Source organism: Acinonyx jubatus, chromosome B3 (assembly GCF_027475565.1).
Source record: "Acinonyx jubatus isolate Ajub_Pintada_27869175 chromosome B3, VMU_Ajub_asm_v1.0, whole genome shotgun sequence".
Lineage (NCBI taxonomy): Eukaryota > Metazoa > Chordata > Mammalia > Carnivora > Felidae > Acinonyx > Acinonyx jubatus.
The window spans coordinates 57711708-57735971 of NC_069386.1; the positions used below are offsets into that span (position 1 = coordinate 57711708).

At 42.8% G+C, this 24264-nt stretch overlaps 1 protein-coding gene across 1 annotated transcript; it reads left to right on the forward strand.

Moving 5' to 3' along the window:
• The first annotated feature begins 12889 nt into the window (after window positions 1-12889).
• Window positions 12890-22573, forward strand: PATL2 (PAT1 homolog 2). The gene is made up of 14 exons (XM_053225085.1): window positions 12890-13051; window positions 13228-13318; window positions 13896-14113; window positions 14760-14840; window positions 15511-15674; window positions 16186-16263; window positions 16496-16637; window positions 17920-18237; window positions 18450-18503; window positions 18605-18738; window positions 18882-19041; window positions 19524-19664; window positions 20726-20823; window positions 21650-22573. Exons 1-14 carry the CDS (start codon window positions 12890-12892, stop codon window positions 21801-21803), a joined length of 1995 nt encoding a protein of 664 aa, XP_053081060.1. The 3' UTR covers window positions 21804-22573.
• Window positions 22574-24264: the final 1691 nt, after the last annotated feature.

Here is a 24264-nt window from a genome sequence, read left to right on the forward strand (position 1 = left end):
ATCCCTCTCAAAAATAAACATTAAAAATTAAAAAAAAAACCCATAGTACAGACCTATGAAATTCCAATTTCTCTCAAATCTTCTTCCCAGTAGTAAGCACGGTATTTAAGGGACTTTTTATTTTAAATTACAAGCCCAACACATGAATGTATGCACATTGGAAAAATACAAGCAATTAGAGTGAAAGTGAAAGTTCCCTTGTCTGCCTCTCATCTCATTTTCCTCCCCTAAGAAACCGTGGTTAAAGTTTAGTGTTTATCCTTTCACGGCTATATATTGTACACAGTTTGGAAAGTGAGGAATTTTAAAATAATGACTACAAAGACTATTATTATAGTTTGGAACACAGCACCCACTATAAAAGGGATTAGAGGCATCATTAGTTGTCAACTTGGATGGAGAGAAGGGTTAAGTAAATGCAGAAGTCAAAACCCCCTAACAGTGTGGGGGCAACAGGACAACCTCAGGAGCCAAGAATTGGGCACCATCCCTAGGGATATTACACCCAGAAACTAACTTATGGGCATAGTCTCTTTTCATCAGTGATTTCCCCTCATAGATCCTTGGTTCTGCATCTCAGTTTCTGGTTTAAAACTATAGAATTCTAACTTGGATTTTCCATCCTGCCTTAGATTCCATGCAGCACTATTAAAAATCAAGACTCTCGGGGCACATGGGTGGCTCAGTTCATTAAATGTCCAACTCTTGATCTCAGCTTGTGTTTTGATCTCAGGGTCATGAGTTCAGGCTCCGCACTGGGCGTGAAGCCCCCTTAAAAAAGTCAGGAGTCTCCTTCAAATGCCCTGTTTCCCTTTTGGCAAGTTTTTCTAAACCCCAGGTTCCCACTTTCCAGCTTGCTTAGCTGATACTTGCCTCTGGCCAGTTAGTGTACGTGGTCCCTTCTGGCTGTCCCCTGCTATGTGGGACCTGCATTTGACTATATGCTCTCTACACTCTGGTTCCTTAGACTTTTCTAAACTCTTCTCCTAAAAGTGAACTGCAAAGAAACCAGGAAGAAATTTTTAGTAAAGAATCAGTAATTCAAAACAAAAAGAATATAAAAAGGTAAAGGAGCCACCATACGCATACACACCATAGAAGCAGTCAAGGTACAAAGGAGGAAGTCAGAAAATTAAAGGTTTGTGTTTGTGATATTTTTCTTTATTTCATTACTTTCGTTATCCTTGTTACTATTATTGTTTTAACTGTAGATCACCTTGCCACAAATGGTTTGCCAAAAGACAGTTTACCATTTGTAAAGCTAGCCAAAAATCTATTTATTCAATGATTGATGACATCAAAACCTGAGGTGGGACTAGCCTATCTGGCCACTCGATGCCCTGAGGGTGTGAGTGGATGAGATGAGCTCCACCATCTACCCCAAAAAAACAGGCCATGACAGGTGGAAGGAGGTTCATTGAGCTTACACCCAGAGTTTAGTGAGAAGAAGTAGGGGAGGTTCCACAAAATTTGGATCATTCTATACATATTAACTGGGCTTGATTATTTTCATTTAATAATATAGCTATTTCCTATGTCATTATATACAGAACTGGTTTCTTATTACTAACAATTTTATACTTTTCTCCATATCACACCTTGTGGTAGGGAGAATAACGCCCTACTCTTCCATCCACTCAGATGTTCACATCCTAATCAATGTGAATGGTATAAGGGACTTTGCAGGTGTGGTAATGATTAAGAACCTTGCCATGGGGAGATTATCAGGGAACACAGATTCTCTTCTAGAGCCTCTAGAAAGGAAAGTAGCCTTGCCTTAATGTTAACCCCCTGAAACTCAGGTTAGATTTCTGACTTACAGAACTGTTAGATGATAAACTGTATTGTTTTAAGCCACCAAGTGAGTGGTAATTTGTCACAGCAGCAAGAAAAAAATAATCTATGCCCCTTTTTCAGAATCATGGATATTTGGGTCTTGGTTGCCAGGAGCCTAGTTCAGTAAAAATATTTGCCTTTCAAAGTCAAGTTTACCTGTTAGTTAACCAGATTCTGGTCAAATAGAGCATTTTTGGTATACTCATGTTTGAGTGAGGGCTATTGTCAGTTCAACAGCTGATGGAGTAGAAGTTGTACTGAAACTTGCATTGGTCAGGAGCTTTGGCTCTTCTTCCCCTTCCCATCATCACCCTCACCGACTTGGCTCAGCCCCAGCTGTCACTTTTCTGGACTATTTCGCAGACACCACACACCAAATGGGCCAAACCACTTCTGCCCTACCTGCTGTTGCCGGTGTTAAACAGAAAATGAGAGGAACAGGAAGAGCCTTCTAGTCCCCAGGACAAAGGTCTCCCAAAGCTTTGCCTTCTTTTTTCTCAGCCTGGCCCCAATCTATCCATCAGGTCTCAGTGTGCATCGCCATCCTTCAGTCATTCAACTAACCTTTACTGAGCACCTTGCTAGGTGCTAGGCACTGGATTGGCACTGGGGGAACATCTTTCCTCAAAGGCTCAGAGACTCTGGTTTATAGGTGTATGAATAAATTATAATCCAAGAAAGCAGTTTAACTCCACCTGGAGGGGTTAAAGAGCCTGCAGAGGACTTTGGTGCCAAGGAAAGAATGTGGACTTTATCCCTTAGATCATGACACAGGTGCTGTGAAGCTGTTTTTTGTTTTTGTTTTTTTAACTTGTCTGTGAGGCTTTTTTTTTCTTTGATATTTTAAAAAGCTTTTCCACATAGCTTCATGTTTTTTCTACTTACAAAATTCATATTCATTATGAAACGTTCAGCCATGGGGTGCCTGGGTAGCCCAGTCAATTGAGGTTCCGACTTTGGGTCAGGTCACGATCTTGCCGTTCAGTTTGTGAGTTGGAACCTCGTGCAGGGCTCGCTGCTGTCAGCCTATTAGCATAGAGCCCGGTTCAGATCCTCTGTCCCCCTCTGTCTGCCCCTCCCCCACTTGTGCTTTCCCGAAAATAAATAAATGTTTAAAAAAAATAAAAAGAAAAGTTCAGACAATATAGGTAAGAATAAAGAAAAACATTTAAATTCTCTGTTAACCTCCCACCCAAAGATAACTATTGCTAATGAATTGATGTTTGTTCCCAGACTTTGTCTATTCATATACAGATATACATATGGATATACATGTTTACAAAGATGTACTTATTCTGCATATATTTCTTTGCAAATAGCTTTTTTTAATTTAACTATATATCATGGATAATATATCCATTTCTATCATAATAGAGATCTATGTAGTTTTTCATGCTTTCATAGTACAATTGACCCTTACACAGCCCCACCCTGTCTGCAGCTGAAAATCTGCATGTAACTTTTGATTCTTCAAAAGGTTAACCACTAATAGCCTTTTGCTGACTGGTAGCCTTACCAATACTATAAACAGACGATTAGCACATATTTTGTATGTTATATGTATTATATACTGTATTCTTACAATAAAGTTAAGAGAAAAGAAAATGTTAAAAACATCATAAGGAAAACACATTTACAGTACTGTACTATATTTATGGGGGGGAAAATCCACCTATACCTGGACCCACACAGTTCAAACCCATATTGCTCAAGGGTTAACTGTATTTCATTATATGAATATACCATACTTTTTTACCCAACCCTGGACTGGGGACATTTCCAGTTTTTCCCTATTCTAACACATGCTATACACTGTGAAATTGCCCTCTAGAGACTTTGTATGAGGTTACCCTCAACTGCCCAATAAAAAGAGTGCTCATCTTCCCACATCCTTCCCTAAGCAGGTTATTATCGTTGAAAAATTGCATCTCCTTGTTTGACCTAATTTTTTAAAAAAGTTTTTAATGTTTATTTATTTTTTGAGAGAGAGAGATTGAGAGTATGAGTGGAGGAGGAGCAGAGACACAGAATCTGAAACAGGCTCCAGGCTCTGAGAAAGCAGTCAGCAGAGCCCGATATGGGACTCGAACCTACAAACTGTGAGATCATGACCTGAGCCGAAATCGGATGCTTAATTGACTAAGCCACCCAGGTGCCCTGACTTCATATTTTTAAAAGGCAGTTAGGTTGAACGGTTTTTCACATGTTTACTTACTATTTGTGTTCCTTGTTCTATGAGTTTCCTATTCATGATTCTGTCAGCCAAAATCCCCAGTCACTGGGAACAAACACTGCCTGATGGAACAGAGGAGTTTGTTTAAAGAATATTTATTAGGCAAATGTTACCAACTGCTAGGTGAAGGATACACAGAAGATAATTTATGATCATCTGGACTTTGTGTGTGGGATTGAAGTTTTCTCAAAATAAAATGTTAGAAGGAAGAGAGCCCTGAGGGGGAAAAGGCAGAGGGTTTGAGAAGTAACCACAGTCTGTCCTAGATCCCTCTCTTTCTCAGACTCTGCTCCCTGCTCTGAGGACAGTTGCCACTGCCACCTGGAGATTCTCAGCCATCTTGAATGAGTGAGTCTATCTCTTTCAGCCCCACGTCATAGGTGACAAGAGCCAGGCAGCTCTTTGGCCAGCCTCAGCCCTCCAGGACAGCGACTTCCACCAGACCATATCCCTGATGGCCTTACTAGAAATCAACTAACAAGTTTCAGACAAAGTAGGATACTGACTTTCATCTTGCCTCTACAGGAAGTAAAACCTCAGTTCTTGAACAGAAAAAAACCAGGTGAAGTACACACGATGGAGACGGAAGTCGGTGACTCTATATTCAGCACCCTTTCTAACAGATGACTTTTTTGGAATTAATCCTGGAGAACAGGGCCAAGAATAAGAGGATATATATTTTAGGCACAGATGTGTCGGATCTGAAACCAGAAGATCTAGATCCTGGAGCACAATGGAACTATTATCATCATCAAATCAGGGTTAAGCAAATGTAGTGACATCCAAATTCTGCTTAGAGCATTTGAAGCTCATAGTAGAAGGAAATATACAAGGAAGCAACTTTGGTAGAGTTGATTTCTGGTCCACAAACAATTTGGTGGTCAATGGCGTCAGCTATTCAAGTTTTGCACTAAGCCACCTGTTTAAAGATTAATAGAAAAATAGAACTTGAGGGGCACCTGGGTGGCTCAGTCAGTTGAGCGTCCAACTTCGGCTCAGGTCATGATCTCACAGTTTGTGAGTTTGAGCCCCACATCTGGCTCTGTGCTGACAGCTCAGAGCCTGGAGCCTGCTTCAGATTCTGTGTCTCCCTCTCTCTCTCTGCTCCTAACCCACTCTTATCCTGTCTCTGTCTCTCTCAAAAATAAATAAACATTAAAAAAAATTAAAAGAGAAAGAAAAGAAGAACTTGAAACTCAGACTATTTAACATTAAAAAGAGAGGCCAAACTATGCAACAAATTGTCATAGTCAAGATGAGTAATAGTCTCTTCCAACTTGTTTTCAGGCAGTAATGTGTGAAACAAATATAATTTTAAAAAAATTTTAATGTTTATTTATTTTTGAGAGGAGGGGAGGGGAAGAGAGAGATGGAGACACAGAATCTGAAGTAGGCTCCAGTCTCTGAGCTGTCAGCATAGCTCGAACCGGGCTTGAACCCACAAGCAGTGAGATCATAACCTGAGCTGAAGTGTGAGCTTAACCCACTGAGCCACCCAGACACCCCAAACAAATATAATTTAAATGTGAAAGGAAAGTCTTTACTTTTGCCTGATCACATTTGTTCAATTGTACTTAGTTGTGTAACAAAAATATTTTGCAGCCTTTATGTATAATTCAGTGAAGCCCTGCATTTTCCTAAGTTTGAAAAAATTTTTCCAAATGTCATAGGTGAATTAAATAAATGAACATTGAGCCTAAATGCAACACCAAACAATCTGTTTTGAAAAGTTTCTTTTAACCAGGAGTTTCTATGTAAATGTGGCAATTACAGATTAATCCCAGAAAGTTGATTTACCTGATTATGGATTGACTATAGATTTTGGAAGACAAAGTCTCAGCTTTTTTTTTTTGTCTGCACCTGCACCTCTCCTATAAATGGAAGCATAGTTTTGAGAAAAAATAACCATTTTGAGACTTTAATAACTAAATATAATATTTCAATGTAAAATTCCGGTAAAAACATAGTAGTTTTATATACTTAACTTATATCCCCCAAGGTCATGGCTATGGACTGAATATTTGTGTCCACCCCTAAATTCAGATATTGAAATCCTATCCCCAAGGTGATGGTATTAGGAGGAGGAACCTTTGGGAGATGATTCGGTCATGAGGGTAGAGCCCTTATGAATGGGAATCATGAATTTATAAAAGAGATTCTGAGGAGCTCCCTCACCCCTCCCTTCTACCATTGTGGACACAGTGAAAGGCATCATCTGTGAGCTCTCACAGAGAAAAGAAAAGAAAGTGGGCTCTCATCAGACACTGTGTCTGCCAGCACCTTGATCTTGGACTTGCAGCACTAGAAGTGTGAAAAAAAATTTTTTCTGTTGTTTATAAGCTACCCAGTCTCTGTTATTTTGTTACAGCAGCTCAAATGGACTAGGACAAAGTCATACTTTTCTTATTTAAATTAGGACTTTTATTTTTTTAGAAGAAGTGAATAGTATGGTCCAAGATTTCTTAGTCTCCATAAGGATTAGATGTTCTGTGTTAACAGACATCCAGCACTTACCTAAAGTTATAGGATTTTAAAAGTAAATATGAGAGAAAATAGCAATCTTATGTTTATATTACCCATCAACAGTGTTACATTAATTTTGATATGGTTGCAGACTGGATAATATTATCAGGAGTTGTAAAGGAAGTATTTCTAAAAGGATCTGGACTTAGCATAAATTCTCCTTTCCTGAGCCCTCAAAATCTTCAGACACAATAAAAAGAACTTCATCTAAAAGTTATTTTAAATAATTTTTAAAGGCAGGGGCACCTGGGTGGCTCAGTTGATTGAGCATTCAACTTTGGCTCAGGTCATGATCTCACAGTTTGTGAATTCGAGCCCCAAGTCGGGCTCTGTGCTGACAGCTCAGAGCCTGGAGCCTGCTTCAGATTCTGTGTCTCCCTTTCTCTCTGCCCCTCCCCTGCTCACACTCTGTCTCTCTCTGCCTCTCTCTTCTCAAAAATAAACATTAAAAAAATAATAATAAATAATTTTTAAAGATAAATTTAAGATTACCGGATAAAAATAAATTTATTTTGTTTGCCATTCAGAAGCCTTACATTTTTACATAGACAAATTTACCAGTCACCTTTCATGGTTTATGGATTTGAGGTCATGGTTACAAGGACCTTCTCTACTTCACTTTTTTTTTTAATTTTTTATTTTAATGTTTATTTATTTTTGAGACAGAGAGAGACAGAGCATGAGCAGGGGAGGGGCAGAGAGAGAGGGAGACACAGAATCTGAAACAGGCTCCAGGCTCTGAGCTGTCAGCACAGAGCCCAACGCGGGGCTCGAACTCATGGACCGTGAGATCATGACCTGAGCCGGAGTCAGATGCTTAACCGACTGAGCCACCCAGGCGCCCCTCACATTTTTAAAGAAACTCACACTTTGAGTATTCTTGAGGTTTAATTTTTTTTTAATATTTAAATCTTTGTTGTATAAGAATTTATGCTGGCATAAATATGTCTTCAGTATAGAAATTATACTTTTTTTAGTCAAATCTTTATGTCTTTTTTGACTTTTGGCTTAGATATTATAAAGTTTGTTTTCTTAGAATGACATTTCTTGGAAGCAACGTGGAAAGTGGGCTGGAATAGACAGACCCAGGTGGCAGGCTAGAAACCGCATCTGACAAAGTCTCCAAGGGGAAGGAGACTGAGGACCTATCCTGTTGTAGATACTGTGTTAAGTGCTGGAAGCACAAAGATGAAGACATAGCTCTTTTCTCAAATGGGGGTGACAAATACAGAAACAGAATTACAACTCAGCGTGGTAGGTGCTATGAGAAAATAGTGTAAGAACCAATGAGTGCACAAAAGATGGGCATCTCATCCAGCCTGGAAGGGAGGTGGGTGTCCAAGAAGTCTTCCTGGAGGAAGTGAAGCCAGAGCTAAGTTTTTCAACCCCATTTGAATATTTAGAAAATTAGAATAAGACCATTTAATGAAACATCTGAAATCACCCTCCAGTTAAAATAGCTTCCTTTGCAAATTCATTTTGCTTGTGTGACACAATGAAGAGCATATTGCCTGTTAAGATACATGTTTAATATCATTGAAAAGAAAGAAAGAATTGGGACAGGAAGCTGCTTTGATCAACAACTGAATACAACTCCCAGACAAAAGGAGAGAGGCCCCCAGGCCAGGGAGAGAGATCCTGGTGTACACTGATTATGAGAGAGGGCTCCATCAGAATTCCACTCTCCCCACACAGCCAAATATAGCTTATAATTTCTGAAACCCAAACTAGAAGGCAGAGAACTTGAAGACTGGAGGCTGGAGAGGCAGATTTTAAGGATCTTATGCCTTCTGTAATGGACAGAAGATAAAAATCACTGAGATGCTTAACTGGAAAGTGTCAGATCTGATGAAAGGATTTGGAAGTCACTAGCATGTAGTGGGTAGGAAGACATGAGTGGATGAGATTGCCCAGGAATACCAAGTTGCAGAGGACTCAATTCAGGGCATGGGGGTATTCTTGATCCCTTTGAGAATGTGAGGAAAGCTCTGGACTGTCTGTCTAGAAAAATGTACATGTTAAAAATCACACAAACCTACACAGTTTCAGGCAACTGTCAAATTAAGAATATGTGACATAGAAGGGAAAGAGGAGAGGCATGAAGAAGAGGATATTTGGATGGTGATGAGGAGAGGCATGAAGAAGAGGATATTTGGATGGTGATGAGGAGAGCAGGAAAAAGGCATACAAGCAGCAGAAAGGAAAGATAACACAAGGCATACAAGAAGAACCAGGAGACTAAAGTGTTAGGAAGCTGTGGGAGAATAGAGATATAAGGAGGGCATGGTCAATAGTGTCAAATGCTGTCAAGATTTGAGCTAAGGTAAGAGCTGAAACCCGTCATTTGCACTTAGAGTTAAGAAATCATTGGTAACTGTGGATAGTTTCTGAGGGGCGATGGGCAATGGTAGTTCCAGATTTTGTGTCATTCAAGTAGTGTTTAGGGGTGGTGACTGGGTAGAAGTGAGGGTATGGGATTTGTCTTGATAGTGTGTTTGCAGAGTACTAACACAGGATTGAAAAACTGTCAACTGGCCATAGGAAGGGTTGGGAAGCTTGTGGAATTGTTCATCTGTCCCTTGGTGCCCTCATTATGATGGAGTCAAAAGCCAGAGAGCAATGGTTGAAGGAATGATGTGAGTTGAGGAAATGCAGAAATTTGGTTCATCGGTAGGAGAGAGATAAGTGGCAGTTAAAATGAGAAACAAAAACAAGAAAGGGATTTTTATTTCTAAAAATGAACACATCCTGTTATTTTTACACTATGCATGCAGCAGGTGGCTCTTCATAAGACCTGGTCTCTACAACAACCTAATAAATCACTTCTGGAACACTGACATTCACCACTGGCCCTTTTATTTTTAATACCAAAGTGAGCTATTAGGAAATTCTTGACAGAAACAGCTGAATGACATTACCAAAAGGCCTGATCCCAATTTGGATATTTGAAAAGTTTCAGTAACTTAAACTTAATTAAGCTACTTAATCCCCCCCCCCCCCCACTTTTATCATTCTAACATACAGCAAAACTTCTGCAACAAAATTTTTCTTTAGAGGAGCCAAGAATCACGGTCCTATAAACCATGATAACAGGACTTATCTAGCGGTTTTGATGTAGAGAAGTTAGTTTCATTTTCATTTTTATTCAGAAATTCTACAAAGTCACATGCGGTTAATTTAAACACAGGCTGTGGATATATGAATTCAGCAAAGTTCCAGGATATAAAATTAATGTGCAGAAATCTGTTGCATTTCTATATACCAATAATGAAGCAGCAGAAAAAGAAATCAAGCAATCAATCCCATTTGCAATTGCACCAAAAACAATAAGATACCTACAAATAAACCTAACTAAAGAGGTAAAAGATCTCTACTCTGAAAACTGTAGAACCCTTAGAAAGAAATTGAAGAGGATACAAAGAAATGGAAAAGCATTCCATGCTCATGGATTGGAAGACCAAACACTGTTAAAATGTCTGTACCACCCAAAGCAATCTACACAGTTAATGCAATCCCTATCAAAATACCACCAGCATTGGGATGCCTGGGTGGCTCAGTCAGTTAAGGGTCCAACTCTTAATTACACCTCAGGTCATGATATCATGGTTCATGACTATAAGCCCCACATCAGGCTCTACACTGACAGTGCGGAGCCTGCTTAGGATTCTCCCTCTCTCTGTCTCTCCCCTGCTCGTGCTCTCTCTCTCTCAAAATAAATAAATAAACTTTAAAAAATACCACCAGCATTTTTCACAGAGCTAGAACAAACAATCCTAAAATTTGCATGGAATCGCAAAAGACCTGAATAGCCAAAGAAATCCTGAAAAAGAAAACCAAAGCTGGAGGCATCACAATTCCAGACTTCAAGCTGTATTAAAAAACTGTTATCGTCAACACAGTACAGTAATGACACAAAAACAGACACATAGATCAATGGAACAGAATAGAGGACCCAGAAATAGACCCACAAACATATGGCCAACTAATCTTTGACAAATAAGGAAAGAGTTTCCAGTGGAAAAAAGACAGTCTCTTTAGCAGTGGTGCCGGGAAAACTGTACAGCAACTTGCAGAAGAATGAAACTGGACCACTTTCTTACACCATACACAGAAATAAATTCAAAATGGATGAAAGACCTAAATGTAAGACAGGAAGCCATCAAAATCCGCGAGGAGAAAGCAGGCAAAAACCTCTTTGCCCTTGGCTGCAGCAACTTCTTAACACATCTCCAGAGGCAAAGGACACAAAAGCAAAATGAACTATTGGGACCTCATCAAAATAAAAGGCTTCTAAACAGCAAAGGAAACAATCAGCAAAACTAAAAGGCAACCGACAGAATGGGAGAAGATACTTGCAAACGACATATCAGATAAACGGTTAGTATCCAAAATCTATAAAGAACATCAAGCTCAGCATCCAAAAAACAAATAACCCAGTTATGAAATGGGCAGAAGAGGGATGCCCGGGTGTCTCAGTTGGTTAAGCATCCAACTTCAGCCTAGGTCATGATCTCGCTGTCCCTGAGTTCAAGTCCTGGATTGGGCTCTGTGCTGACAGTTCAGAGCCTAGAGCCTCTTTCAGATTCTGTGTCTCCCTCTCTCTCTCTGCCCCACCCCCACTCAGGCTTTGTCTCTCTCAAAAATAAACATTAAAACAAATTTTTTTAAAGAAATGGGCAGAAGACATGAATAGACACTTCTCCAAAGGAGACATCCAGATGGCTGACAGACACATGAAAAGATGCTCAACATCACTCATCATCTGGGAAATACAAATCAAAACCACAATGAGATACCAACTCACACCTGTCAGAATGGCTAACAAGTCAGGCAACAACAGATTTTGGCGAGGATGCAGAGAAAGAGGATCTCTTTTGCACTGCTGGTGAGAATGCAAACTGGTGTAGCCACTCTGGAAAACAATATGAAGTTCCTAAAAAAATTAAAAGCAGAACTACTCTGTGACCCAGCAACTGCACTACTAGGTATTTATCCAACGGATATAGGTGTGTTGTTTCAAAGGGGAACATGCACCCCAATGTTTATAGCAGCATTATTGACAATAGCCAAAGTATGGTAAGAGCCCAAATGTCCATCAATGTATGAATGGATAAATAAAATGGGGTGTATACACACACACACACACACACACACACACACACACACACACACACACACACTGGAATATTACTCAGCCATCAAAAAGAATGAAATCTTGCCATTTGCAATGGTGTCAATGGAGCTAGAATGCATTATGCTAAGCGAAATGTCAATCAGAGAGAGAAAAATAATATGTGATTTCACTCATATGTGGAACTTAAGTAACAAAACAAATGAACAGAGTGAGGGGGAGAGGAGAAAGGGAAACAACAAGAGACTCTTAATAATAGAGAACAAACTGAGGGTTGATGGAACGAGGTGGGTGGGGGATGGGTTAGATGTGTGAGGGGTATTAAGGAGGATACTTGTTGTGATGAGCACTGGGTGTTGTATGTAAGTGATGAATCACTGAATTCTACTCCTGAAATCAATATTGCACTGTATGTTAAGTAACTAAAATTTAGAAAACATAATAAATACAGGATATGGGCACAGAACCCAGCTCACTCAGGTGTTAGATGAGGCTCAGGTGGGTCTTAGGTTTTTGCCTACCAGCTGTACTGATGTGCTCATTTTTGTTGCTGTCTTGTTTTCTTATTACTCCTGAGCTTTTGAACCTGTTTTCCACTGGAGTAGCCAAGAAGATACAAGATTGTCTGGGTAACTCATGCAAATGGGTTTTAACCTTGAAGATCTGGCTTCTAAATTCACAGGGGTCCCTCATCAGTTAGAGCTAGGTGGCAGATTTTAACTCACAACACCCAGTGAAAGGCAAGCATTATCAGGTGCACTGTTAGGATCTACAAGTGCACTCCCAAGCGTTGAGATCTTGGTTCCTGGCAAATCGCCTCAGGATCCCCCCAGGGCTTTCCAATCCAATTTTGATGAATCAAAACCTAGGGACTGAAGGGAACATAACCTCAAAACGCTCCTATGAAGGGTGTGGAAAACAGGAATCCTTTTAACAAATACCTACTCCCAAATATCAATCCCCATAATCTGTACTCACAAACTTGGTGGTTAAAAATGGAATTTATGTCTCTTGCCATTTCAAGAGTTTTCTCTATTATTAGATTATATTCTCATACTTCTATCAAGGTGCAGTGGTTGGGGGGATGCTGGCCCTTTAAGGGGGCAGCAAAGGAGGGGCTGGGACTCTTAAAGCCAGGGCAGCAAACAAGCCAGGCCCAGGCTGCCATGGCTAAACTAAGTGGAAAGAACAGCAACAGTCCAGTGGTGGGTGTCAACAACAAGGCAGCTGTGAGGCCTCCAGGCCAAGTGTGTATTTGTGTGGAAGTGCTTCTCCAATTCCAAACTCTGTCCCTCATTTCTGACCCTTTGCTCCCTGCAGCTGGACTGGTGAGGGCACAGCATGGGGCTTTAAAACAGTCTGAAAGCCCAGGGTCCTGCTTCAAGATGCTGGGCCAATACTCCTCTGACAACCTTGCTAGGGGGAGAACATGGCTCTTTGAGGATGGATGCCATGACATCCTTACTGAGAAGGAGGGTGTCTCTGGGTTTCTTCCCTGTCTCAGGTTTACCTTCCAGAGGCGGATGGTGTTATCTTACCAGAGGAAACAGCCATGGCGGAAGTCTGCAAGCCTGCCAAGATGACATGTCTTGAAGGTATTGACAATTAGGCTGTGATATCTGGATGAAAAGGCTTGGGGTACAGAGACTTGATGGTCTGGTTCAGTGGATGGATATGGGCCTGGGTGTCCAGAATTACTGGCAGTGACTTCCAAACTCTTTGACTTGCTAGCTACATCACACTGAGGTCACTTTTCTGGGCCCTATTTTCCTCTGCTCCATTGTGAAATTATCAATAACAGCCTTGCAGGACTGCTCAGCATTAAAAGGACACATACATGTAAGGTATCTGGTGCATAGTAGGCTTAAATTGCAGTGGGTCCTGGTAGCTGGAACTTGATTGGTTAAGGAGGCACTCAGGGCTGTTATGTAGGGGAGAGCAAGTAGAGAAATCTGGGGTAGTACTTAGGCAATTGGAGAGATATGGAAAGCAAAAGTGGTTGACACCTGTCAGGTTCCATTTGTGCTAGGGGAGTGGTTAGGGGCAGGTAACGAGGGGGAGACATTGTTTGAAGAGGGTGCTGGAGGTGACTTGTAAACAGAGGTGCTACTGAGAATCAGCCTCTCTAGAAAAGACTCTTCATGCCTGAGTCCCCATCTACTCCCTCCTCAGGCCCCCACTTAAACCGAGGCCTGAGCAAGTGCTGTGGCTCCTTGGCTCCTGAGGAGGAGCCAGTATCTGCCTCCCAAATGGAAGACAAGGAGGAGGAGGAGGAGGAGATGGATTTGGATCCAGATCTAACCCCAGACCCGGAGGAGGAGGAAGAGGAGGATGAGGAAGAGAGTGATCTCGGGGATCCAGCTGTCCTCAATGCTGTCCACAACACCCAGGTACCAGGACAGGAGGGGGTGGGGTAACTGTTGTCCTGAACCATCTGCGGCTTACAGACTGTTGCTAAATATCCTTCTCTTCACTCCTTTCTAGTCCCTCGCTTTAATGATTTGGCCATGACTACATGACCTCCACACCTTTCTAAGATAAGTTCTGGGTTAACACTTTCTATTTTAGGCTTGAACCTGAGTAGAGACACTCTCCTTCCTCCTTCCTATTTCCCACTTAGTTTCTGATGCTGTCTTCACCTTAAAAACCAGGTCCTAGAAGGGTTGTGCATAGCCCATAGGTGCTCGTCCAGCTCCTGGTGCTGAAGGTGAGTTTTCTTTGACCCTAGGCCCCATGTCTCAGCAGTTCATTCCTGGTATTTATTCCCCTGGATTTCCACAACCAGTGGAGAGAGACCAGGGTTCCCAAACAGAAATGAAATCACTCAGATTCTCCCTCAACTCACTTCTGAGATACCAGTCTTGCCTCCCCTCAAAGGAAGCAGAGAGGTCCTGATCCAGTTGATTTTGATTACAACGAAGGGCCAGGCTTCCACTGTCTTGCATATTGGAAGTGGTTGGCCTTCCCGCACCCCAAACCCAGTGGATGCTGATGACCACATGGCTCTTTCAAGCCTTAGTCTTCCTCCCATTCTAGAGAGGTCTTCTCAACTCCCCTGGAATCAAGGCCTCTGGTGTGTTGGGGATGTCACCTGCTTCCTTGCACTTTCTGTGGCAGGTGAGTCACTTCATTATCCATCCTGTGAGAAAGTAATGGTGTGTGGAGAAGGAGCATGTGGAGTGTACCTTAGTCTGTTCTTGACCTTGCTCTGGAAATGGAGCACCCCAAGTGAGGTGCAGGTATGGGAGGCAGGAGATACCTATAGTCTAGGGAAGGTTGGTAAATGGTAGAGGTGGTCAGGGGACAACTGGCTATCCAAGTGAAAAAGACAAACTAGAGCCATCCTTTCACCTCCCAATGTTTCAGCAGATGAGCAGCATTGAGCTTAGGGCTGGAAAGAGCACCTGCCCTTAGGTTAACTGTGTAATGAGAACATAGCATGGGGTAGAGGAATTGCAGGAAAGCCTACAGGGAGAATAAGAAGACAATTGCAGCTCTTGGGAGGAGGAGTCCAAAAAGAGGCAAAGAAGCATTGCCCCAGTAGCTGAAGGTACAAGAGTCTGAGGGAAGACCATCACAGAGAGGAGAGACCGAGACCGGTGATGACTCACCAGACAGGAAAAGTGCATGCCCCCACACTATCAGGGACTAAGGAGCTGCTCCCTAGGAGGTGACCAACTCTGTTGGGTAAGGTTCTTCTGGGAGAAAAGGCAGGTGACAATATAAAGGTGAGAAAGGCATGTGGCAGCAAGAGCAGCATTTGTTGCTGAAGATGCCCTTTTCCCAGACCTCCAAATTCCTCTCTCAGACGCTGGACTACCTCTCTCCTGTTCCTTTCCGGACTACCTTTTCCAGTGCCAGCTCTCCAGCACGACACTTTGGACCTCGACTTCTCCTACCAGACCCAACTCTCTTCTGCAGCCCACCAACCTCATGGCCCCCTAGTTTCAGGTACTGGCTCAGTGAGCTGGGCGTCCCAGTGTCTCCCACAGGCTGAACTCTTCTCCAGAGGTTCAGAAAGTAGTGGTTTGAGGAGGGGTGGAGCCACTCCACCAACTGCCACAGAAAAACACCTACAGAAACTTAGTAAGAGAAGTGTGTGGTAGGGTCCAGTCATTTTCCCCTCACAGATGAGGAAATAGAGGCCCAGAAGGACTAAAAACTTACTTGAGGTTAGCTGGCATGGCAGAACTCAAGTTAGGACAGAACTCCCAACAACCAGGCCAAGTCGTTTTCTCCTTTGTCAAGATTTCCCGCAGCCAAATTGCAGGAAAATATATCTTGGAGGGGAAAGTGAGCCCTGCTGAGCTAGGGTTGTGGTGTTTTGTGTGGCTGACTTTGGGGGAGGCACATGAACAGATGGAGTTGCTTTAGATGTCCAACTGAGGTTACCAGAGGCTAATTGAATGGGAGGGCAGGGAGCTGAGTGCATTCTTTCACCCAGCCCAAGTTTCTTTCTAAGTCTTCCTAGTCATCTGACCCAGCTCCACCCTCAGCACCAACGGATCTTGCAGCTGCAGCAACATAGTCGAACACCAAGGTAAAGCCTGGATGGGCAGCGGGGTTGAGGGTAGCTCATATGCATGCTGAGTATTCCTATGTGATTGGGTATCTCTCCAAAGCCCCTACACAAATAACACTCTCCCAGTGTTGCCCACCTATGCACTCTGTTCCATCCTGCCCAGATGGCTCCACTCCCTGCTTAACTCTCCTTGGGACATTCACTGTGCAGGGGTGGGAAGGTCTAAAGGAATGTTCCTTCTGGCTTAAAGTCCCCCAGCCAAGAAGCCTTGGTCTCAGCAGCCAGACCCCTATGTTAACCTCATGACCCGAAAAGAGAAAGACTGGGTGATAAAAGTACAGATGGTTCAGCTGCAGAGTGAGAACCCCTGCCTGGATGACTATTACTACCAGGTGAGCCCCAGGTGCTCTTCTCCGCCTCTGACCTTGGCGTCAAATGGACCTGGACTTCATCAGCCCTCTTGGGTCATTTTTCCAGCTTTTAGAGGCCATGTCCAGTCAGGTGGGAGAGACCATCCCTACAGGATAGGGGCCATATTTCCAAAGCTGACATCCCAAGATCGTTATCCTCTATTCTCCTACACTTCAGACAAATGGGATTATTTACAATTCCCCAAACATTGACATTTTGTCTTCATCCTTTGCCAAGAATTTCCCCTACTCAGCCTTGAAATAAGAACTTTTCTGCCTTTGTACGCTTTTGTGGATCTTAGAAATGTCTTCTTATAAACCTTCACCTACTTTGTGCTTTTTTAGATATGATACATGAATCTCCTAAATAGTGGGATTCAATTTGTTGAACTGAATAAATGCCAGCAGAAATTTTCACTCCTTACCCTCTGTTCCCTATCTCCCTTTTATTTATGAGGCAGGTCTTACCTACTGATTTTGGATGTTGTCTAAGCTGTGTTCCGCTTTCTTGTCAACTTCTATGAGCCCCATACCAAGTTTCCGACCCTTAACCCCTTCCTATTTAGACTAATTTCTTTCTTCCTTTCCACCATGCTTCAAAAACTCTTCTTTCTGCCCAGATCACTGAAAGCAAAATATTTTTATACTCTTGCCTTTTTGGCACTGCTTCTAAGTGAAAGAACTTTATTTAAATCCTTGTTTGACTCACAGTCAGTGGCTTTATTTAGCTTGGGATTTTACAGATTTCTTTGAGAAGATACTAGAGCTGCTGGGCCATTCCTCAGAAGCATAAAACTGGCCTAGAGTGCTATTGGCTACTGGCCAGTTGACGATAGTGCCATCTCTGTACTGCAAGCTCCTCATGGTTCTTCATGCCATCAGATAACTGTAATTTGGGAAAGCACAGGTACAATCACAAAACTAAACAGGGGTTGGAGGCGGAAGATGTGTGCAGTGTGTATACTGGGAATAAGGAATGAAAGAAGGTTGCAGATGTTGGGACAGGTTTGCTTCCTGGATTTCCACCTTGCTCTCTGCCTTTTCATCAGATCTGGTGGTGGTATCTAGCTCCTCAAGTCCTTAGTACGGAGACCCCAATACAGATGGCACGATGCCCAACTCAAGATGTCAGCAGAAAGGCCTAAAGTGCCAAGATCATTTCTGAAATGAATGCTGTAGGAAAGGATATATTAAGAGGTTGCATTTAAGAACCTTAATTCTAAGTTGAGATGAGGATACATTTTTCTATTCCATGGACTCTCAGGAATATTATCAGAAACTAGAGAAGAAGCAGACAGAGGAAGAACTACTTGGGCGAAGGACCAAGGTTGAATCCCTCAAGCTGGTAACACCTTACATTCAGAAGGCGGAGGCTTATGAGTCAGGTGGGACCAGGGCTGACATGGTGGGTTGGGATAGACATCCGGATGAACAGAGGGTGGAAAGGGGAAGGAAATGTGTTTTTTTGACTCCTTTTTGTGCAGTGGTTCGAATCGAGGGTTCCCTGGGCCAGGTAGCTGTATCAACATGTTTTAGCCCTCGTCGAGCTATTGATGCTGTACCCCATGGATCTCAAGAGCAGGTAGAAGTGTTAACTCTCCAGAACCCTTTTTGTCTCCCCTGTTTTGGAGAAAGGACTGGGGCATTGTCATGCTTGAGATCAGATTGTGACCTAAGAGTGATAAAGAAGTGTGGTCAGACTTTGTGTTAGCCTTTCTGGCTCAATTTGTAGCTCGCTTGAGGCCTGGGCTGCTGCTATGGAGGTGTGGCTGATGGCCTGGGACTCTCTCCTAGGAGATGGGAGCTGCAAGCAGTCAGAGGCTTCAGGTGTTGTCCCGGATTGAGAAGGTGAGCTATCAAGTCCTTAGGGATGAGTTCCTAATTGACCCTTGAGAATGGAATATTGCTCATATTGACCTCTTCCTCTTTTCCCACCCTCAAATTGCCAGCTGTTCATTCAGTTACTAGAGCTAGAACAGGGCCAGAAGGATGGGCCTCAACAGCCTTTCCACTCCGAACAGCAGAACAACCAGGTTGAGAAGCTCTTCCAGGCCTTAAAGACCCAGGAGCAGAATAATCTGGAGTGAGTGTGGGAGGGTCACACCTCCAGCCCAGGAAGGGCAAGATGAGCAAAGACACTGACTTTCCTTCTGCCCCTTGTTTCTGGCATGTAGCCAGAGCCCTCTATACAGAGCCCTGAAAATGTTCTCCTTTCTTGCAATGTAGGGAGGCAGCAGATGGCTTCCTGCAGGTGCTCTCCGTGAGGAAGGGGAAAGTTCTGGTGGCAAGGCTGCTCCCTTTCCTGCCCCAGGATCAAGCTGTTAGCATTCTTCTAGCTATCACCCACCATTTGCCCCTCCTAGTCAGAAGGGATGTTGCCGATCAGGTATTGTGGCACTGAGCAGAGGATACTTTTGTGGATGGGTGAGGGATCCTTCCACTTCATCCTCTGTCCCCCACCCCCAGAGATGCTGGAGAAAGTGCTGGGCAGGGGGAGGTCAACCTGACACCCTCAGGTGGGTGAGTTCCAGAACAAACTACTATAGGAACAACTGATGAACTTTAGGTACAATAAACAAAATACAGGCATGTGTTGGCACAGGTGTGAGTGTGCTGTGGAGGTTTGAGAAGATAAGGACTCCCTGAGAAGTGCGAGCCCCATGTCCAACTTTCTTAGGGAAGGCATCCTAAATAAGTGGGTATTGAAGGACCAGTATTCAGATTGGAGAGACATGAATAATGATAGGCTGGGGAAGTAACCTGACCAGGAAAGTGCCAAAAGCAGGTCAGCAAGAAGAGGGGGTAGAGGAAAAGTAGGAGGAGGTGAAGTTGTAGTGAAATCTGAGAGAGGCACTTACCTTCTTGCAGGCCCTACAAATGTTATTCAAACCTCTGGGCAAATGTATCAGTTACTTGACCTTCCATGAACTCCTCCAAGGACTTCAGGGGCTAATGCTGTTTCCGCCTGGCTCCTCAGAGCGACCAGTCACTGTGATCCTTCAGAACCAGGTAACACAGGGTGGAGGCTTTTCTCTTGCCACAGATGGCTTTCAGGTGCTATCACAGGCAAGGAATAAGCAAGGGAGTGCTAACTTTGCATCTTTGCTGCAGTGCTCCTCCATATCTAGTAAGCACTAGGATCACCTGGAAAACTCACAGAACACCGGTTCCTTGGTCTCACCCCTAGAGAGTCTCATTTAGTAGACTTGGAGTGTGGCCCATGTATTTGTTTTTCTAGCAAGCTCCCTGATGGTGCTGAGGTGGACCTCTAGAGCAGAGGTCACCAAACTTTTTTTGTTTTTGTCTTTAATTTTTTTTTTTTACATTTATTCATTTCTGAGAGTGAGACAGAGCATAAGCGGGGGGAGGGGCAGAGAGAGAGGGAAACACAGAATCCGAGGCAGGCTCCAGGCTCTGAGCTGTCAGCACAGGGCCCAACGCGGGGCTCGAACTCATGGACTGCCAGATCATGACCTGAGCTGAAGTCGGACACTTAACCGACTGAGACACCCAGGCGCCCCGTCACCAAACTTTATTATCTCTTTTAGTAAAAAGCTGTGAATCATGTCCCCCATGTGCTTGTCTATAGGTCCTACACATGTGAAACTATACTAAGTATATACCTTTATTATGTAAATAGATAGAAAAACTTAAGACTCTAGATGTGAAAGTTCTGATACCTTCTAATTACCCCAGTGGTATATCTTGTGAACCCCTCTCTGAAGATCTTTGCCTAAAGTAATGCTTCATTCAGTGGGGTCCACAAACTACCTGCATCAGATTCCTGGGTCTATTCCTGATGTATAGACTCTGACTCCTGAGAGTAGAACCCACAAGTGTGCATTTAATCAACTCTCCACAAGGATCTTCTGGAAACTTGAAAGCAGAGATTTCCTTCTAAAGGTCTGAGAGTTCTTTGGCCAGCCATTGTAAAACCTGACCATTTTACAAGTGTTGTACTCTATTTTTACATGTGAACCTTCCCTTTTAATTGGGAACGTGGCAGAGCCAGGAAAGCACTGCTTGCCTATGGTGAACTCCTCTTACCTTGGATATTCTATCACTTGCAGTTTGGAATTTCTTTGCTCTATGCCCTGCTGAGTCATGGGGAGCAGCTGGTATCCCTGGAGTCTTCTCTTAAGGAGTCCAATAGTGATAATTCAGCTTGGTAAGATCTTATGGCCTTGTAAATACTATGTCAGTACCCCTGGGATGTATAGGCTGAGTCAGATGAGATATTTCCTGAGTGGTATATTCTAGTATTGGGAAGGAAGTTGTATAGAGAAGGGAAGTTGTATAAAGACAGAGACAGAGCATGAGCATGTGAGGGGCAGGGAGAGGGTGGGGGGGTGGGGGGTACACAGAATCTGAAGCAGGCTCCAGGCTGTCAACACAGAGCCTGACGCAGGGCTCAAACCCACAAACCATGAGATCATGACCTGAGCTGAAGTCAGACGCTTAACCGAGTCCCCCAGGCACAACCCCCCCCACCCCCGCCACCTTTTTTCAATGTTTATATACTTGAGAGAAGCAGAATATGAGTGGGGGTGGGGCAGAGAGGGAGACAAAGAATCTGAAGCAGGCTCCGGGATCTGAGCTGTCAGGCCACGTGGGGCTCAAACTCATAACCAGTGAGATCATGACCTGAGCTGAAGTGGGACACTTAACCAACTGAGCCACCCAGGTGCTCCTTTTTTTGTCTTTTCTTTTTTTTTTTTAATATTTATATTGCTCACGCATGAGCATGAGCAGGGGAGGGGCAGAGCGACTGAGAATCTGAAGCAAGGAACTTCAGAGTTCTTAATATAAGAAGGAGCATATGTAAAGCACTAAGCATTGTTTGGCACATAGAAACTCTGCAAATGTTCCCTTAATTGCTACAAGCACAAAGGCTGATAGTGGTGGTGGAAAAATAACTAGGAACCTTGGCCTTGAGTTCTGTTTACTACATAAATACAAAGACTCTGAGGTTTTCTGTCTTTTCTGCCCTCCAGGACAGACATGGTGGTTCTGATTGCCTGGGAGATCGCCCATATGCCAACAGCCTCTCTGGCAGAACCCTTAGCCTTCCCCAGCAACCTTCTTCCTCTGTTTTGTCACCATGTGGACAAACAACTGGTACAGCAGCTAGGGGAGAGGATGGAGTAAGTGATGGCAGAAACAAGGTCCTAGCCCCTTGTTCAAGCCCAGTCTAGGTTCTGTCACTTAGTTCTTGTTTTAAGCTAAGAATATGAAGGATACCTTGTTTTTAGAAGTTGTTCCAGATACCAGCGTTTACTGAGTAACCAGTTGGTCCATATTAGGGCTGTGAGGCCTATTTCTTCAGTCAGACTTTTTAATTTATTCCCAGATGGCTTTCCTCACTTATTATGCTAAACTACTTAAGGGCAAGGATGAATAGAAGCTGAATGGTTAATGGAAATATTTGAGGTACAACTACTCTAAGATAAAAGCATGAACAACATGAAAGGTCACTTGTGTCCTCAGAATTTACCATCTGCTGGAAGGAGTCAGATACTAATCAAATCACACAAATATTTTAGAAAATATAATTGTTTACAGTTAACATCTGTTCTCTTTGTAGGCTTGCTTGGATCTATTGATCCAGTTGTGCTGGAACATGTACATGTAGGAAAAGTTTAATCATCAGACACTAGCTATATGAGCTATGTCTTCAGAGATCCAGAGAGTCCAAGGACATTTCTTATGCCTTGATATATTGAAGGACCCCAACCAAAACATTTTTTGATGCTTGCATTAAAAACCTGTGTGATATGCCTAAAATGGCATGGCATGATAAGGTATAATTAAAGAGCTAAAAGAATAATGTGTTCAAACTTGTTATAAGTTAGGAGATGCAACTTGTGAATGCTCTAAGAAAGTCCTTAATAAAAGGGACAAGGTCTTGTTATGTCTAACAAAAGTATGACCTGGAAATTTCTTTACTGTTTCCATTTTTTTTTCTTGGTGTATTTATTTACTTTGAGAGAAAAGAGGGAAGGGGCAGAGAAAGAGAGAGGGAAAGAATCCCAAGCAGGCTCCAGTGGGGAGCCTGATGTGGGGTTAGAACTCAAAGTGTGAGGTCATGACCTGAGCTAAAATCAAGAGTCATGACACTTACCTGACTGAGCCAAACAGGTGCCCCCACTACTGCCATTTTGTATAAAGAGAAAGTAGCCCTCTTTAAGCAAATAGGATTGGCTATAAATATCTCCCTTGGGGTATGAAATGTTTGTTGATGAATACATGACCTTGTCTGTCAAGTTAAATTAATCACTGGAATCCCTTTTTTGAGCCAGGCACATTTTAGGTGGTAGAGTAACAGCAGTGAAAACTCCCTGCTCTACTGAAGGTTACATTCTGGTTAGTCAGGGGCTGATGCAAAACATCAAGTTGTGATCTATACCTTGGTGTGTTAGGAGTGACTGCAGTGTAATGGTCCAGGAAGGACTGTCAACAGTGGTTACAGTTAAGTAGAAGGGAAAGTATTCCACACAGAGGAACTACTGAGCACAAAGCTGCCAAGTGAGAATTAATTTAATGTGTTTCAGAAAAAGAAGGAAAAGTATGGCTGAAGTACACAGAGAAGGTGGGAGGGTAATGAGGTTGGAGAGAGGTTAGGCAAGGTATAGATTTATAAGCCATGACTTAAATATTGGAATTTTAACTAATGGGAAGTCCAAATTTTAAACTGGAAAGTGATGTGACTTCACTTTTAGGTCACTCTGGCCTGCTTATTGTTAGAGGAAGAAGGGAGAAAGCAGAGAAAAATGTTCAGAGGTTTCTTCCATCAGTTCAAGCAAAACTTGAAGAGCAGGGGCAGAGAAAGCAGAGAAGAAATTTGGAGTAGGTCTTGGAAGTAAGAGTTGGCAGACATTGCTGATAGGCTTGGTAACAGTGGGGGTTGATAGGCTTGATAACCGTGGTTACTTGGATGACTTCAAGTAAAGTGAATGGTGGGTGCCCCATACTGAAGTGGGGGGAAAAACAAGGAAAATAGGGCTTGGGGAGGATGGTTAAGAAGAGTCAACTAAGAATTTTCTTAAGGGGATATAAAAACGACAGCAGGTAGTGGTCTGTGTACATTAAGGGAGGATTTCTTTTAAGAATATCTTGTGGACTTGGTATAATGTCAAACACCCCAATAAAGGGGAGAAAGCAATGCAGAAGAAAAAATTTTACACACTCAAAGTCTTAGAACAAGAAGGATGTGAGAAGGATGTGAATCAAAGCACAAACGGAGGAGTTGGCCTTTGGTTACCTGTGTGTGAATGTGTTAAAATAGTGATGTTTATTAGACCTTCCCAAATTTCTATTACACACCTCTTCTTCACCCTCTCTGTCCTGCTCCAGCTCTGAAGATCTTTCATCATACTTCCTTGATAAAAGACTAGTAATGATACAGAAACTCTACCACCACCCCACCTTTACTACCCTATTTCTTTGCCCTTTACAATGGATATTATTTGACTTCAACATTCAGGTCAACTCCCAACAAGAGAGCAGTCCACATTACCAAAGACGTGATACCACCCAGGTCCTGTAAGCGAAAATAACAGTAGGATAGTAAAAGCAAAGGAGAGAGAGAGAGGCAGAGAGAGGCAGAAAC

Bases quoted from the DNA above. Each gene is read 5' to 3' on its own strand.
- PATL2 (XM_053225085.1), top strand. From the start codon at position 12,890: ATGGCTAAACTAAGTGGAAAGAACAGCAACAGTCCAGTGGTGGGTGTC. The intron at 13,319-13,895 runs GTATTGACAATT...CTCCCTCCTCAG, and splicing joins CAAGATGACATGTCTTGAAG to GCCCCCACTTAAACCGAGGC. The intron at 14,841-15,510 runs GTGAGTCACTTC...CCCTTTTCCCAG, and splicing joins CCTTGCACTTTCTGTGGCAG to ACCTCCAAATTCCTCTCTCA.